General features: G+C 38.4%; 1 protein-coding gene across 1 annotated transcript; it reads left to right on the forward strand.

Moving 5' to 3' along the window:
• Positions 1-63: 63 nt before the first annotated feature.
• Positions 64-16,063, forward strand: FAM149A (family with sequence similarity 149, member A). Its single transcript, XM_010570067.1, has 15 exons — positions 64-320; positions 419-541; positions 2,214-2,324; positions 3,593-3,725; positions 5,236-5,378; positions 7,622-7,747; positions 7,902-8,078; positions 9,906-10,096; positions 11,528-11,682; positions 12,796-12,899; positions 13,122-13,349; positions 13,661-13,781; positions 14,589-14,717; positions 15,117-15,195; positions 15,990-16,063. Exons 1-15 carry the CDS (start codon positions 64-66, stop codon positions 16,061-16,063), a joined length of 2,151 nt encoding a protein of 716 aa, XP_010568369.1.
• The last annotated feature ends 1,271 nt before the right edge of the window (positions 16,064-17,334 follow it).

A 17,334-nucleotide genomic window follows, 5' to 3' on the forward strand; every position in this document is an offset into this window, starting at 1 on the left:
GCGGCTGAAGCCCTGGCGCGGGTGTCGGCGGGCGACGTCATGATTTTGTAGCGTCATCGTTCGATGCCTGCGGTGCGGGGAGTTGGGTCAGGGCTGGAGCGCAGGCGGGAGCCGGCTGCTGCAGTGCCTGGCGTCGGCGTGGCAGCGCCGGGGAAGTGTGCTACAGATGGGCTGGGAGGGGGTTTGCCTCTTCGTTTTATTTTCCTGCAGTCGTCTCCTGCCTCATCGTCTGAGGGCACGCGGTCCAAGGAGTCAGGAGGAGCAGTACCACTGCACCCGGTGGAGCCATGTGGCAGGAACGCTTTCTTGCTCCACCTCACGTGTTGTGCCATTAAGTGTCATGCATGCGCTCTGTTTCACAGAGAGTGACTCCGTGAAATTTTATTGGTGGTATTTCTGGTTTTTTTCATGTTTGTAGGTTCAGGTTTCCTTCAAAGCCACCAGAAAAAGCCCACCTGGGGTTCTTTGAAAAGTCAGAAAGCCTCATAGATACAAGACATCCAATGAGTGTAGCCTGTTCAGGTTGCCAGAAGTCTGTCAAGTAAAAGAAGCAGCTGTAATACGAGAGGAAAGGGCTCTTGCACAGGCAAATCACTGCAATGGGAAACAGGGCAGCAGTAAATGGTTTCCTGCTCCAGTGGTGTTTCACAGGGATCTGTCCCGCACAGTTCAAGCTAGTTGACCGGGTAAAGGGGTGAGCAGTGAAGTGAGAAGGCTTGGTGGTGATAGTAAGCTGTGGAAAAATACAAAGGGCAAGGGTCAGCCATGAAAAAAATTGAGAAAGGCTTTATAAGACTGCCTGGGTGATAACATGGGAAATGAAATGGCAGGGAGGGATGTATGTTAACAGAGGGAACCAGCTTTCCATGCAGAAGATGGGCTGTGAGCTCACCATTAGTGCTCAGGAGATCTATCTTGGTGTTACGACAAAATGAACTTTTCACTGGTCTGGACTGTGCCACTTTTCATAGGGCCCTTGGTGCTGACAGTGGCCAAAAGCAGATGCCTAGGGAACAAGGAGGAGGTTTAGAGCAAGCACGTAGAGGTGCTTTCCACTGCTGTTGTCTCAGCCTCCAGGAATCTGCCATTCAAGGTCTTCCCTGATGAGAAATTTAAACTTGGGGTAGGTTTTGGTGGCTTTATTAGCCAAGGAGTAGCATGTGTGATGTGGTCTATTTGAATAGGGAGTTAGATATTGACATATGCATCTTTGTAATCTGTGTAAAGGCAAGAAAGGATAGGAAGAAGGCAGAGCAATCCTAACTGTTGCAGGGCTAATCTACAGTTCTTGGCTAAAGAAATCAAGGGAACTCTTAAACTGTCAGCTGTTTCCTTACAATTACTCATTCACAAATGTACTTTGATGCAATCATGTTGCTATTCATGGTTATGACCTGAGGATTTTATGAGATGAAAATAGGAACTTCCACAGATGAAGTAATCTGTTGCTCTAAAAGTGTTTCTAAGGAAAACTTTGCCGCCTCTGAATACATTCTGAAGAGGTTCTGAAGTTTGAGCATGTGTTCAGGTATTTGGAGAACCAAAAAAGGCAAGTTCTAGCATCTCTTATGCTGTAAAGGCATAATATTAGACAGTTTGTGGCTTGGTTTTTAATGCAGTCTTAAGGAGTCTTTGGTACTGGAGGAACTCCTGCTTCGTGGCCTGTAAATGTGTTGAGAATATGCCTGTGTTTCCTAATGTACTAATATCTTTGTTCACTTAAAACAGCCAAGTTGAGAGTTCATTGTTATAGTAAAGGCCCCCATTTGCTTGGCACCATATGTGTAACTTCTTTTTATGCAGAGAGTTGTCTGAGAAAATGGTCTCTATGTTAATGATTGAACAGAACCACATAGCTAAATAACTGTGTGGACAATTACTGGTTTGTGCCTTTGCTCTGTTCCTGCAATAGTGAGGTGCTGCTGCGTTTGTGTGCACTTCATGCAAATTTTAAAGTGGAAAACTGAAGGAGAACGTCTGTGGAGTAAAATAAGTCTCAAATTGTATGTACATTTTTCTGAAAAACATTTATGTAAATAAGGTAAATAAAGCCTATTTTAAAATAAGGTAGTTTGCTTCAAGTAAATGTTTGTGTTGACAGATAGGATTGAAGAATTCAAAAGAGTTGCTGTCATCTTTATTCTTTTTTCTCCAGTGAAAGTGTGAGTTAACCTTATTTAATATTATGCAATGGTGTGTTTCCGTATTTATAGGAAGGGACTGTCCAGAGGTTCCACAAATCAGTGTCTTTCTGGGAAAAGTGGAGAGTCTCTTCCAGCAGTTTTTGAGAGAAATGTGCAGGAAGCCATCAGCAATTATACTTGGTATGCATTCACTTCTGAAGTAGTACTTCATTAATGAACTCTTGGCTTAAATAGGTATTTAATGATTGGCATTCATTTTAACTAGTCATGCTTCTAGTCATTCTCATGGATGACAACTATTCAGTAAGGAATTTAACTTTAGAGATTATTTGAATTTGCAGGCAAACCAGCACTTTAATCAGCTGAGATGGCTGTGTTCAGGCTTCTATATATGTCAGTTTAATTTAGCGTTACGGGACTAAGTAGTAATTAGTCCCGTATCTTTTTCTTTCTGTAATTTATGTACTACTTCTGCATGATATTTGTTGCTTAGAATATATTGCTGTGTTTTCTACTTCTGCCAGCTGCGTAATTCCTCTCTATGTATAGAAATGTGCAGATTACACATAACGCAGGGTATAAATTGATCTAAACCATTGTTGAGAAGGTTTGAACTTTACTTCTGCTTTGTGTAACAGGTTTGCGTGTTTTTAAAACATAGTGAAGGGTACCAATTAAGCCTGGAAGGGAAGTCAGACTTCACGGTTAAACACAAATAACGCTCACCAGTGTTGCAGGTCACTTAACTTTCAAGAAGTTTCATTCCATTTGGCACTGGTTAGGATTTGCCTGGCCTGTATGTCTGACTGCTGTTGCTGTCACTGCATCCCCGGGTGGGTGGTAGCTGGCAGGGACCAGCTAAAGCTTTCTGAGAGCTGGAATCCCAGAGCTCAAGGTTTAAAGTGCACCAGGTCTAACAGCATAAAAGACATTGTGTACAGATATGTAACTCAATGCTATTTGAAACATTTGTAGAGATGTTATGCTCAGTTTTGCATAATTTTCTTGTGATAGCTTCTAATAGAGTTAAAGAAGGTTCATGTTATCTTTAATGTATAGTTTTGATGTGCCAAATAGCTGAACTGGAGAAAACAAAATAATTGTTAGAGGTGGAAATGCTTGGTACGTGTGTGTGTCTAAGTATGTGTGGATATATTCTAGAGTGTCCTTACAGTTGCAATGATATACGTACATATAAAAGCGAAATGCTGTAGAAGGAATTGCCTTTAAGGCAGTAAATGGTTCAAATAGGAGCATGCACTCATTGCACTCTACTGAAAAACATACATTTGCAGCTCTTCACACTGACTGTAACAGCATGTCCTGAAAATCTTGCATCCAACAGGAATATGTATCACTGTCCGTTTATGTGATCAGTTGTGTTATTTTAAAAATGTTTATACAGAAAACCATTGTGTTCTTCATCTTAATTTGTTGTCTTTTCACAGTGAAACGCTTTCATCGCTTCCATCTAGTGGTTGTACAACACCCACGGAGTTGAATAATTCTTGGTCTGGAATAAACAGCTATACTACTGGTTTGTCTACTGAAAGAAGTTCAGTTTACTCCTGGAGGGATGATGTATGTCACAGAAACTTTTACAGTGCACTTTATCTGAATATTGTAGAATAGATTAATTTTTACAGAAAATGGACATGCAGCACATGTCCTGTAGGAGAAGTTAATCACTTTCATTCATTATAGCCTAATGAGTAAGTATATTAATTGAATATTTAAAAAATAGTTCCTGTTTGCAAGTTGATATCAGTGCAGCTGATGTGTAACAAAGAAAAATAGAATAAAAATAAGAAATAATGAAATTTGGGGGAAACAAACCTGGTTTACCAAAGAAGGTAGGCTTAGGTTTCTGAGTCCAAGAGAATGATAAAAGACGTGTTTTCAAATACTGCATAATGTGGGCAGTGTCTGAATTGAACTGTTCTCAGTGTTTTGAGTCATAAAGTACATTCATGAGCATGCATGTAAATGTCCCAGTCTGAGAAAATATTTAGCTCTTACCTAAGGTCAGTTCTGTTTCATAGATGATGCAGTGAGAGGTTAAGTCTGTTAGGGAGGCTGACCTCTGAGGCATGGCTGGTGCAGGCTGAATAAATCCAAAAACATTGCAGTCACTGCCACTTTAATTTTAAAAAGCCGTCCATGGTAGTTCTGCCATACCTTTTGCATAATATCCTAACCGTTAGGGTACTGACCCCATCTGTTGCTGTCAGCCCTCCAGGAGAAAGCCTGACCCTGGATCATACAATAGCCTGGGTGAGAGTTATTTTCCCATTCCTTTTCAAGTGTGATCCCTTCTGTAGCCTGAAGTGGTGGGGGCACTCAGCTGAAAGTGAACAGATATGATTTGAGCCCTGAGCATTATCACTTTTTTCCATGCTTCAAAGTCTCATATTAATATAAGTGGCCAAATATCGTTATGAACAGTGCCCCAGCTGAGGAACTGTCAGCCAAGTGCTCGTTCCCACATTACTGGACAAAGTCAGGCTCTTCCCTGCTATTTCCATACTCTCCTGTGCTCGCCCGTTTCTGGTTGCACTGAGTTGTAGCTTCAGTGGAGAGGTGTGGAAGGCCATTTCTCACACTGGCGGCTGTTTCCTAACCACCAGACTATGTCATGCAGAAGCAAGGTGCGCCCTTTTTGCCCTCTTAGCCGTTTTACTCAGAAAGGAAGAGTGCTGCTCGAAAGAGCAGGGAGCTTTGGTGCCGTGGGTCCCAGAGGTGCAGTGTGCATGCTTCACTTCACGTCGGAGCAGGGAGTGAGCTGAGAGTCCAGGCACCCTATAACTGGTGTTTTCTGTTGGCTAATCCTAGGCAGCTGCCTGTTTTCCATTAACTTCATAGAAATACAGGCTTCTAGTTCCTTTTTGCTAAATTGCCTTGCTCAGGGCAGCTACGTAGGATTTGTGTTTTTGCACTGTGGTATATAAATTGTGTGTCCAAAGTAGGTAGTCCGAAGATCCATTCCGAGATGCTCAGCCAAGTCAGTCCAAGTTGTCCTGTTCTTTAAATATTGTGGGTTTTTTAGTATATATGCATATTTGCTAACAACTGTTAATTTTATAATATGTAGGAATTTGATAAAGCCAACACACAGAGAGTGCATCAGTTATTTTGGGAGATTGATGAATTGCTGTTTGAAGGAAAAGTGACCTCCCAAACTCAGAGCCTGCAGGCAGAATGTGCAGACTGGGTTGAACGATTTCCTCATCTAAGGTGAGGAAATTTCTTGCTGATACTAATTTTAACCAGTTATTACTCTAGTTTGAATTTTTGGAGTGCCCTCGTATGAATTGCTCTTGCTGTATGGCATCAGTAACCCTTCTGCGTTCAGATCTGGATCTTTGGGACAGAGCTGTGCCACAGTTACACAGCAAGTCTGGGTGGTGGTGCACTAGCAGCTAATGCTCTTTATTTTGCTTAATACGATGATTGCAGGCAAAGATACTTCAGCAGGATGTAATGAGAAAATAATACACCATTTTCATAATGACCTGTTCTAAATAAAGAATACATCTTGTAAAGAAACATTTGTTTTTACTGTAAGTGAAAACATATTGTGAAATTCCAAGAAATTTAGCATTGATTCCGTTATTGATTCTTCTAAAAAGAAATGGAAAAATCAAGGCAACCACATGCTTCACATACACTGCACTGCTGTCATGTCCTCCTAAGCTATGTACATCAATGTAAAACAGTGTGTGATATTAACCTGGTAATAACTAGTTGAACGGATTTGAGAATGCGTACATGATTAATGAGAATTGATTTACGTAGTTGTGCAAAATGTCTAGGCAGCCTGATGACTACTTCTTATAACACAGGGGACAGAAGTCAGTGTTGTACTGAGTTGTACTGTCCTGCCTTCAGAAATGATGGCATGTCATTCTTTGTGAGATGTGGTGGCTCTAAGCTATTCTAAACATAGACCTGCATGTGTCTATCTTCTAGTCAATAGTTTTAACACCATTAAAAAGAATCCTGTCAATAACTGTGGTATACTTTCGGTGCTTTTAGATAATTTGCGGGGGCTTGTTACTAGTAAATATAAACTAAAATCAACTAACAAAGTGTGTCACACTTTGTTGGGAACAAGAGAGAATTGTTAAATAAACCTGAGGCAATTTTCACTAGCATTAAGCCATGCTTTGCCTTGTTTAGATACTGTAAAAATTAATAGAACATGCATAAAATAGAGACAGGTTTTTGTGCTGTGTAATTCATTCAAAGTATTAAGTCATTTCACTATATTTTTAAGTAAGTGATTCCCTGTACTTATGATTTTCTGATTCAAATCTAATGCTGGCAATACCAACCAAGTCCAAGAGGTTGAAAGTGAACTGAAGAAATCTGGGAGCTCTGTGTCATTTGGTACTAAGGGATGTGGTACATCCTGTGGTTTAAAAAGGAAGAAAAAAAGTTATTTTCATTATTAAGCTTAAACCTTAAAACTCAGTTTGTGTTGACTAGTTACTCAAAAGAATAGCTTCTGGGATGCCAGATTTATATCTGAGAGTTGTGCTTCAAATTGCTTGCTGGCTGTCCTTTTTTTTTTTTTTTTTTTTTTTCAATTTGTAAACCAGCTATGTTGATATATGAATACTTAGCTCAGCATGTGGGTATAAATATACTTGGCAACTGTCATCAATAAGAGAAAGATCAGATCTATTTAAAGAGAAAGATTTTTGTTCATGGTTTACAAAACAAAAAGTAAAAAAGGCTATTGCTTAGAGCTTCATGTGGCATAAAGTGCTGTTCTGTAAATGGTAGTCTTAAGAAAATGTGTTGAGGTGAGTCTGAACATTGCTGCTTGCACTACTGATGCGAATGGTAAATTCTTTCAAGATTCCTGGTGAATTCTAGTGAAAAACAGTAAGCAGTGATTATTATTTACCAATACTGTGTTCAGACATTATTTTATAGAGTAACTTCATGTACATTTAAATAGAATAGAGTTGCTTTTACTTTCTCTCTGCCTCTGTTACGCATGTTGGAATTTGTGCATTTTCTGAACATTAATTCTAGCCTCAACTATCCATGTAAACATTTTGAATTAGGATTTCTGCTCACATTGATGGATACTGGAGTTGGATAAGTGAAGTCATAGCAGATGCTATTTGTCTTCTGCATCCATTTTTAAACATTTCTTACAGAGTTTTGATAAGAAAGGAAGTGTGTTTATCTGCCTTTAGAACAATCTAACAAGTTTTACTATTTGCTCTTAAAAGTTGTAAGCTGGAATCTCATGTTGCGTAAATCAGCTTAAATTTAATGACTTAAATACTAGGCAATGTTAACATATTACACAAGACCTGGCCCCTCCATAAATTACTTTTTCAAAGAAAATGTAAGGTGTATTTCCACATTGCCTACTGTTTGCAGGTATTTGTATTCTTGGTAACTTGCATATGGAGTGGATTTTCATCTAAGATATTGCTCGCTCTCTCCTTTTTATTCAGGGTTCTAGGAAAGCAGCTCCTACTGCCAAAGGACGAAGGCTTTCAGCATTTTCAGAGCAGAAGTGATACCTCTGTGGATACTAAGTGTTTATCTGGCCTCCATGAATGTACTAGTAATAGAAAAGAGTATGTTAATGTTTTAAAGTTTTCTTTTTGGCCTTCCCTCTTCAGAAATATGTACAAATATTACTTTTGTATTACTGAAACATTTCAGTATAATTATATACACGCTTTCTTCTTTCTCTGAATATTTAATTCTCATTTGTTGATATTTTTTCAGGCTCTGTATTTCAGGCTCCAAACTGATCCCAACAGCATCTCCAATACATAAATCACTAGATTCAAGCTCCACTAGGATTTTTGCCTCTGCTTCATCCATGTATTCATTCCTGGAAGAAGAAATCTATGATGTGGATGGAAAAATAGAAGAATATTTTGCCTTTGACAACAAGGAGCTGTAAATAACAGATATATGTATTTTTTGAGGAATATAATGAAAAATTATCAGTGAATCCAGTCAGGGTTCATAAACTATGTTTCTCTTCTGTAAAATACAGTTCCTTCAGTCCCTGTGTTTGGTAGCGCAGTGGTCAGAGCACTCACTGGGCATGTGGAAGATTAGGTATGTTGTCTTTCTGGTGGTTCAAGGCTCACATCTGCCATGTCAGAGGAATGTGTCTTAACCACTAGTTGTTGTGAGGTGTTTTGTGCATGGAGATAAAGTGAATAATTCTGAGACATGGAGTAGAATGAAGGAATCCCTTCTCCCCAGGTGAGTGCCTTGACCACCAGGTTGTTTAGGGTCATTACACTGCACGTGCTCATTGTCTGCCCTAATGAATCTTAAATTCTTTCTGTGCACTGTGTAACAGCTTTGTGAGGAGAGGTGCAGGATACAACCTGTATTTAGAGCACTCTTGTTGAGTGACAGGAGTCATGCAACTGTTGTCTTGACAGTGCAACCTAGGTTTCCTGTGAGCCAGTTGAGTGTTCCAGCAATGAGGCTATGGGTGGATGAAAGACTGTAATGTGCTGTTTTCTAAAAGACTGCTACAAGGGGGAAGCTTTGGTAGGACTAGTGGGGCACAAAGCATAGCTTTTTGTGCTAAAGCTTGATGCACTTACACGAAAAAGACATGGTGGTTCTGAAAAACTGAGGAACCAGACTGAGACCCTTTCAGTCGTGTTTCTGAAAGAGAGGGCCTGGGTGGCTGCCTTGTTGGAAAGGGTTTGGGTTCAAGAATCCTCTTAGGATTGTTCTCTCTTCGTTTTGCTAAGTAAGCAAACTTAATTTGGGAGAGAGACTTGACTGAAGGTGCATTTCTCTCCTTTGTGCCTCCTTGATATGTTGTTTCTTGTTTCCTTCAATTCTGAAATACCTTGTTCTCCATTAGGTGTTACAAAGCCTGATATGAAAATAGCTTGGTCCTTTTGTGAGTTGGACCATTCAACCAAGCCTCATAGTTAAGAATTTTGCGGTCCAGTTTGAGGAAGAAGTGACTGAGAAGAGAAAGGGAGATAGTAGAAACCAGTATGAACTTGGGATCATGCATGTAATCATAAAAAAAATTGCATTTCCTTAGAAAGAAATATGATAGCATTAAAAAAAAGAGAAAGGTTAAAACTTTCTTCCTGAGAGGTGTATTAGAAGACCAAATTAGGAAATGTTGCTACACTGTGCTTCCCTAGGTAGGGAGGGAGGGAAAAAAAATAAAATAAAAAAAAAAATGTAACTGTCCACACAGTAGTGGAAGGGAAGGAGGTGAATGTAAGGCTATGGGCTCTGCTATTCTTGTCAGGCTGCAGAAATCCTTTGAGGTTGTTTGTCTTTGATCAGCGGTGGAGTGTTGCAGATGTGTGCAGGTACACAGGATGTGATAAAAAAAGAAATGTTCTATGTGATAGTCCTCCTGCCAAATGCAACAGACAATAGTTCCCTTAAATTTATGATAAGAAGCATAGGATTTAGTCTCAAATGATTAATTGCCACGTATAAAGCTGTTCTTTCTAGAGCTGCAGATCTTTCTGTTGTAATGCCCTGACTGGATTTTTTTCATTTTTCACCTGCAAGCAAAAGAAAAAGAAATCATTGTATTTATTCAATCGGTTCTGTTCCCATAGGTACTCTGTATGTTTGAATTTGAATTTTTTTTGTGATCTACTTCTGACTGGCTTTTCTTCCATATGTATGTGTCTATTCATTTGGTATATTAGAAGGAGGGGAAAACCCCTCCTTCTAATACAAACCCCATGGAATTTTATTTGAATTTGCTTCCTTTATTAGTGATGATGAGAGTTGGGAACAAAAGAAAATGCATCTTGCTGAGAAGAGGAGTAAGCGTGGCATTCCCCCGGTATCTCCCAATGCCTGTATCAAAGATGCCGTGGCTTCTGAAGTATTTGATTGTATCTGGAGCAATGTAATTGAAATATTGGATGAACTGATTAAAAAAAATTGGGAAACTAGTATCACAGGTATTTGGTATTTTCAGATATGGTATTTATTGAATCAAACTCAGAAAAGTGATTCTCTCCCCCTCCCCTCCCCCCCTTAAATGAAGCTTGGGAAATCTGGTTATTTTAAGATAATCATGTTGGTAGTACAGCACTGTAAGATATGTAATGCCTTGCCATGGGTGTGCACGCACACATACGCAAACACCTAAAATAAAAACGTTCCTACTAATTTTCAGGCGGGATTGTATGAGCTGTAAAAAAAGGAAGAATACTGACTGAAAGAGCTTCATTGCAGGAAAGCCTGTTTTAAAAAAAAATAATCTTAATTGCTGGCTCAGGATGCAAATTGATGCTCTTAGCAGGGGATCACTGACAGTGTGTTCTGAATCTGGAACCTAGGAATCAAAGTCTTCTAGTCCTCATTGTTTGAGCTTTGTTAATAAAAAGAGCCCTTAGGCAGTCAGAGAGAGAGAGAGAGAGAGAGAGAGAGTCCTGCTGACAGTGCAGGAGTTCATGAGTTTAATATAGATGAAGAAATGGTGATGCATTTTATTTTATGTTTTCGTATTCTAACAGACTGTAGTGAAGAAAAGCAGAAGCTAGGAAAATTAACTAGAAGTTAAATTCAATTTAGTGTGCATGTGTCATCTTTGGAGGTTGAGGGAAATTTGAGTTCTCCTTTCAATGTATTTTAAAAGGACAGTAATAGAAGAATACTTGGGAGTGGGTTTTGGAAATTACCTCAAATGTAACATACACTCAACCTCAAATGTAAGTCTACAACATAGTAAGAAATGGCAAAATTTCTTAGAATACTTGCAGCATCAGAACTTAGCATTTCAGGTGTTACTGAAATATAACAGGGCTTTCCACAACACAGGTGGATTGTTTAGCTCAATATTATAGTTTAGGGAGGGTAGCTTAGCAGTTTTATGATAGGTGTGCTCTTTTATCTTTATGAGGGGCATAAACTTATGACAAATAGATAGCTAACCAAAGGAATTCAACTAGGAATGTAAAAGAATGTGGGTTTATAATAGAAATAAGATGGCAGTATATACCCAAAATGAAACTCTCTGTAGCTGCTGTCAGGCAAGGATAGGATCAATAGACTTTTTTTTTTTAATATTTTTTTTTCTGCTTTAAAAAAAAATCTTTGGGAATTTTTAAATAACATTCCAAGAGTCTTAGCAGTATTTTCTTAAACAAACATCCTCCTCCAGCTCTACCTGTATAGACCAACTTGTTTGTCAGTGTCAGAGAAAGCATAAACAAATGGGAATGCTTTCAGAAAAACATCATTTATGGTAGATTTTTAAATACCGTGGAAACTTTATATGAAAGTCTTTATTTACTGTGAAGTGTAATATTGTTTGAATCCGAACAAGTGATGGCTGGTAAACATATGAAATACCTCATATTCCCTCTATGTTTTTTGCTGTTGTGCAGAGTGTGACAAACAGGTGGAAAAACTGAAAGCTGTTACAGCAAAACTGCCACATTTGCCAGTCGTTCGTATTACAGCAGATGCTGGGAGTGTTCCTCTTTCCAGAGGCTCTGAAGCACAAAGTGTATCTTTTGGGTCTCATTTTGTTTCCTCGCAGGTAAAAATAACTTTCTGTCAAATGGTGTTCTTTTTTATGCTAACCTGGGACAGAGTCCTGGCTGAAGCTAGAAAGGGCTCTTTTTTAAAAATTTTTTTTTTAAACTAATTAGGTATACTGAAAATGTTATCTCATTTAAAATGAAGGTTCATTAAATGCGCATTTCGTTTACTATCACTTGTTCTTCTTTGGTGGTTCTTAAAGGTGCCGTTTACCACTAAGATATTGCTGAAGTTGGTTTACAAAAAAACACTTGTTAGACTGTATTTCATCCTTAGAAAATAGGTCAAGTCATTTCCTCTTGGTAGAATTAAGAAGAAAAATCAGGCTTTTCCCTGGACTGCAGGGATGTGAAGCTGCAACTTGAAGTGCTTTACTCACAACCCTGTGAGTTTCAGACTTTCTCATTCCTTTTCATTTCCTTTGCCCCTTATAAAAGGGGACTCTGCAGTATATCCACCAGCGCGCTGGCACTAGGCTTTACCTCTCTCTGTGGAAGTTCATGTTTGTATTGATAAAATGCCCTTTTTAGTCCTGCTTGCTTCCTCCCTCTGTTCCCTGGCTCCTGTTTAGCACATTTTTTTCTTTTCCAGCCACTGCTTCTGTTTGGTTTTTTTCCCCTGTGTCTCTTCAGTTTAAGTGACTTCATTCTCTTCTGTCTACTCTTCTTCCATGCTTGTTAGGTAGCAAGATAAGAAACATGGAAGAGGTAGCACAGCAATCTCGGTGCTCCCCATCGGTGCGCTTGGTTCTGTAGTGGTCCCAGCAGCCAGAAATAGTAAAATGCTTAGATAAGTAATGCCCAGGCTCTGTGCCCCTGGGCTGGACTGTGCTGAGGGGAAATGGAAACTTCGGAGAAGTGAACTCCAGCTTCAGCTGAAACTTAGATTGCAAATTGAGTTGCAATTCAGTAACTAAATTACACAAGTTCTGTTTGTAAGAATCTGTTTAAAATAAGCAAAACAACATATTTGCCCCATCTACTACTGAGAATTCTACTGAACCATCTTAACAGAAACTGTTCTAAGAAACAAGTAAAATGTCTCCTAACTACGTGTTTTTGAGGTCTTCCTTCAAAAAAGTAAAGGTTAATGCATGTTTTGCTTTTACTAGGTTCACCGTTTCTCCAGCAACTTCTGTAGTAATTTGAATGGTGTGATGACAATTCAAGCAAAACCACTCCAACAGAGGCATGTTGCCACAGTAGAAAAAATACCGTAGGTGTTAGTATTGACATTTTCAAAATGCATCATAATTCATAGTATGTAAAAGATGTTTTGCAATTATAAAAAGTCAATAAGAAGGCAGTCATCTCCTTTGTGTGTATCACTGATGTGATAATGATTTGTAGAGGCTGCAGTGATGCTCTGTTAAGAAATCTTTTTTTTTTTCCCCCTTCATCCTCATTCCTTATGTCATTCTCCTTCCTTTTTCCCTAGGAATGAGCAAGAAGATAAACAGCATAGCAGTGGCTCCAGTGCTCCAAATTCAGTGCATACCAGGTTGGGGAGAATTGCTGATAACAGTATTCTCTCATCATCTCGGGTACTGCTGGCATCTTCTAGGAAGCTACCAAGCCATCATAGGTTACCTCCTCTCACTTCTGACAAACTCTCCTCAAAAGCTCCTAATGTGTACAATGATGAAATCCTTAGGGGGACTAAATTGTGAGTTTTTTCATTTTATTCTTTGCTTTCCTCAGAACTTTACTGAAATTTCACCAGTGAAGAATTTTGCAAAATACTTGACAACTGAGATTTATTATTGATTCTAGAATTCAGAGAGAAGAAGAAAGCAAGCAGAACTGTGTTTTTTGAGGAGAGACATTTGTTTTATTTTTTTGATGCTATATTAGGTGCTGTTACTTTCTGTAGCTGAGCTCTATAAAGAAATGTACTGCTTAATAATTTCATATTACTGCAGTGAAGAAATCTTTAATATGAATTCTCCTAAAAGAGGAACCCTTAAAATTCTGTAGGGGTGCCAGCTTGGATCGTTTATCTTCTGCTCGTGCACCTACAACCTGGAACAAGTTACCGCCAATAAACTCAGAGGCTGTTGAACAGTATCTTTCAGTACCTCGATTGCAACAGAGCTGTGTAAGTTGTGTTCATTTTTGTTCTGGTGAAGAACTCAATTTGAGCTATTTGGAAATAAATTGCTCTGTGTCAATTGTTGAATAATTTTACAGTTTGTGTTGGTTTGTTTTTAATACATGGTCTTAACATGCTAATGTGTGTTACATTGGGGTATCGTTAGAATGCAAGACAAGCCAGTTAAAAACCTTAGGTCACAAACAGATCATGGTGGAAAGACTTTTCTCTGACAACAGAAAAATCTGTTTTTTTTTAAAAAAAAGAGGAAACCAACCAATCAACCAGATAATAACCTTGCACTTATATGCATCTGGATTTAAGTAGTTCTTTTCAGTGTTTTATTCACTAATGTTAGGTTATAAGAAGCAGTAAATTATGCTGACTGAAGTGGAAAAGGATACTGACTGAAAAAAAAGACAAGTCTTATTGATACTGGCCTATTTTTGAAGGATAGGGAAGTAATAAATCACCAGAATGCAAGTAAATTGGTATGTTGATATTATTTTGCTTCTGAATAATATTTTGAATTGAGACACCTGTAAAGTCTATTATTATTAATTTTATTGTTGTTGTTGTTATTATTTCAATTAGTATAAGCCTTTGGGGATTATAGACTAATATTAGGGAACAGTTTCAAACCTGTTTGAAAAACATGAGTACCCTTGAATTACCTTAAATTGGTGCTTTGGGTTAGTGAAAACATATTTTTCTTTCTCTCTCTCTTGTGGTTTTTTGTATGGCAATGGAAAAATTACTATTTTAACCGATTAAATTGCTGCATTCTCTCAATCCTCTTTTTAATTCTCTCAGCATCGAGGACGGTATGCTCATAGCAGAGTGTCAAGTGCAGTGCCTGGCAGCACAGAGCAACAGCCACTCAGAGAAAGAACTGTTATTATTGATCAAGTTTCAAGGCCCAACACAACTCATACATTCAGGGTATGTTACAATGTAAGTAGAGACATGGAAAAGTGAAGAGGCTTCCATTCACACCCACTGTTGGTCTACAGCAGGACTCATTTACTGTGTCTCCCCAGATTTCTGATGTACAGGGATTCCTGCTACCTGTAGAGAGGAGGATGTTGAAAGGTTTTGGGAAGGTGTGGGACCTTGAAAAGCAAGACTAGTGTATGAGGAAAAGATTTTTTTCTGGTCTAATGCATCAAACAGTTCCTTTGAGGGTGTCTATGTACTAGAATTGTGCAGTTTTAATACTGCTTGGAGCTTTGCGGCTTGGTAGGACTCACTTTGCTGGACTAGATTGTAAAAACAGTAGTCAAACCATTTCAGTAGATAAGCATACTGTACTGGCTAATAGTATGTCTCTCCTTTTTACAGACAGACACACTTCAGAAGAGATCACTGACTCCCATGGATTTTGCTAACCACAGAGGGACAGGTCAAGGATTTTTAATAGGTAGGCAAAGTAAGAATCACTTGGAAGGCAAAAGGCTAACAAAACCTATTAACCCACAGTACAGTTGAGAGGTAAAGTGCTCGGGAGAGCCATCTTGGCATAAAAGAACAGGTGTGCTTGGCAGGATCTTTTGAGTTTGGTTTTGAAGTTTCTTCTCACTTGGTGTGAGATAGCCCTCTGACATAGGAATCCTGGAAAGCTTCTTGTCATTGTTATGACATGGAAGGAAAAGGATTCCCCCTCATCTTAATTTTTTTTTGTTGTTGTTTAAGATTTCAGCATATTTACAATTATGGCAAGAATATCTAGTGTACAAGCTAGATGTTTTGCAGCTGCTAGAGTAGCAACACAAATACATGTCTGTGAACTGTTTCATGACAAAAATTTTGGTTTAGAGTGATATAAATTCACCAAATTAGTAAACTTTTTATGTGGGGAAAAAGAAAAGTGAAAATGTGCATTTTTAACATAAATATAAAGCTGTCTTAATTAAATAAAAAAAAATCAATATTGATTTGCAACTATGTCTTCCATTTATAACACCAAAAAAGACAGCAGCCCTACATGGCTTAGTTCCTGAGGTATTTGAGTGCTTGTACATAACCTTTAATTGTTTGGAATTTCCTTGAGTTTAAATAATTATATGACTGGCATAATTATATAAAATGTGATGTAAGAGTATGGGCAGGTTAGCAAACATGGATCAGAGCAGGCTGATGGAATTAACTCATAAATAATCTTGGTGTGTCTTTCAGATTTTACCACAATTAACAAACAATGTTTTATCTTTCTAGGCTCACAGCATTACTACAGATCCTTTCAGAGAAATCCTCTAGCCTCAAGGAAGAGATTTCAGATTGCTTCTTAACCCAGCTTAGGAAGATACAGAACCCCCCTGCACTCAATGGGAGACTGAAGTGCTAAATTTGCCAGCTACTATCTTGTGTAACAAAGAACGTGCAGTATGCTGGTTTCTCCTGAGCCTTGCAATTCTCAGGATGCCTGCATTGCCTTCTTTTAAACTTGTCTGACCAGCAGTTAGATTGAAAATTAGAGCAAATGAAATAAATGGTTGAGGTGTCTGCTCTGTTTGCAGTGTCAAGATGCTGCTGCTGCACTTTCTTCTCAGGCATTCCTCCTTTTTCCGTCTTTCCTTAGGGAATTGTTATTCTACCTACAGAAGCAAGTAAGTTATGTTTAGGCCATGAAGTCCTGTTCCTACTTTTTGACATTTCCTCAGTGTTAAAGATGTTCTAGCCTATCCAAACTTCAGTCATATATAAAATTTATACTTCTAAACAGGAGTTTGTGGTATCTCCTTTTAACTGCTGTTTTAACATTCCTCCATTTTTCAGTCTGTCTGCTTCTTGCAGTTGTTCTCTGGTAAGTATTGTCTGTCGTTACTTTTTCTTCTTCCTTTAATTCTTTTGAGATGGAATTCATTCATTGCTTCTACTTGCAGTGTTCTAATCATCAGTAGCTATGGGAACTGCTGTGATAAACTGTGTTTACAGGAGGTAATGTTTTCCTTGCCGGGCCAAACATTTTTATAGGTGCTGAGCAATTGAACCTGCATGCTGACAAGTCGGTAAGGCTGTTCCCATTTCTTGAGATTTCTTATAAAATATTACAATAGTAACAATATAATATAACAATTATAACAATAAAATAATAACAATAATTGTTATTGTACAAATTTATCATATTTTGAAATATCTGAGCCTTCAAACTTTTGTGTAGACCCAAATGGGAAGATCAGATTGGAGATTGGGATTGCATTCTGCCCAAAGATTACAGCCCTGATCAGGTCCCTGGCTATTAGTAGTGTGTGCCTTCACAGTCAGTGATTCGTCCTTCTATCAGAAAGCCAGCAGTTTAAGTAAATGTGGTTGAAGAGCTGTTGAAGGGGAAAGGGATGAGGAGAAAAATTATTTGCCCAAATTGTGCAGTTAAGAGTAGAATTGGTTTCTTCTACTTGGGAACTAATACCAGTTCTCCTCACTTCTTTTTGTGAATGTTCAAGGATTGGTAATCCAAGGCAAAGCATTTGTAATGTATGTTTTATATCTGTACTGTTAATCAGATTTCTAGTTTTTGTAAATGGTCATCAAGCACTGCATTCTTATGAGTAAATGAAAG

Source organism: Haliaeetus leucocephalus, unplaced genomic scaffold (assembly GCF_000737465.1).
Source record: "Haliaeetus leucocephalus isolate CR32 unplaced genomic scaffold, Haliaeetus_leucocephalus-4.0 Scaffold284, whole genome shotgun sequence".
Classification (NCBI taxonomy): domain Eukaryota; kingdom Metazoa; phylum Chordata; class Aves; order Accipitriformes; family Accipitridae; genus Haliaeetus; species Haliaeetus leucocephalus.

Bases quoted from the DNA above. Each gene is read 5' to 3' on its own strand.
- FAM149A (XM_010570067.1), top strand. From the start codon at position 64: ATGCCTGCGGTGCGGGGAGTTGGGTCAGGGCTGGAGCGCAGGCGGGAG. The intron at 11,683-12,795 runs GTAAAAATAACT...TGCTTTTACTAG, and splicing joins CTCATTTTGTTTCCTCGCAG to GTTCACCGTTTCTCCAGCAA. The intron at 12,900-13,121 runs GTAGGTGTTAGT...CTTTTTCCCTAG, and splicing joins GCCACAGTAGAAAAAATACC to GAATGAGCAAGAAGATAAAC.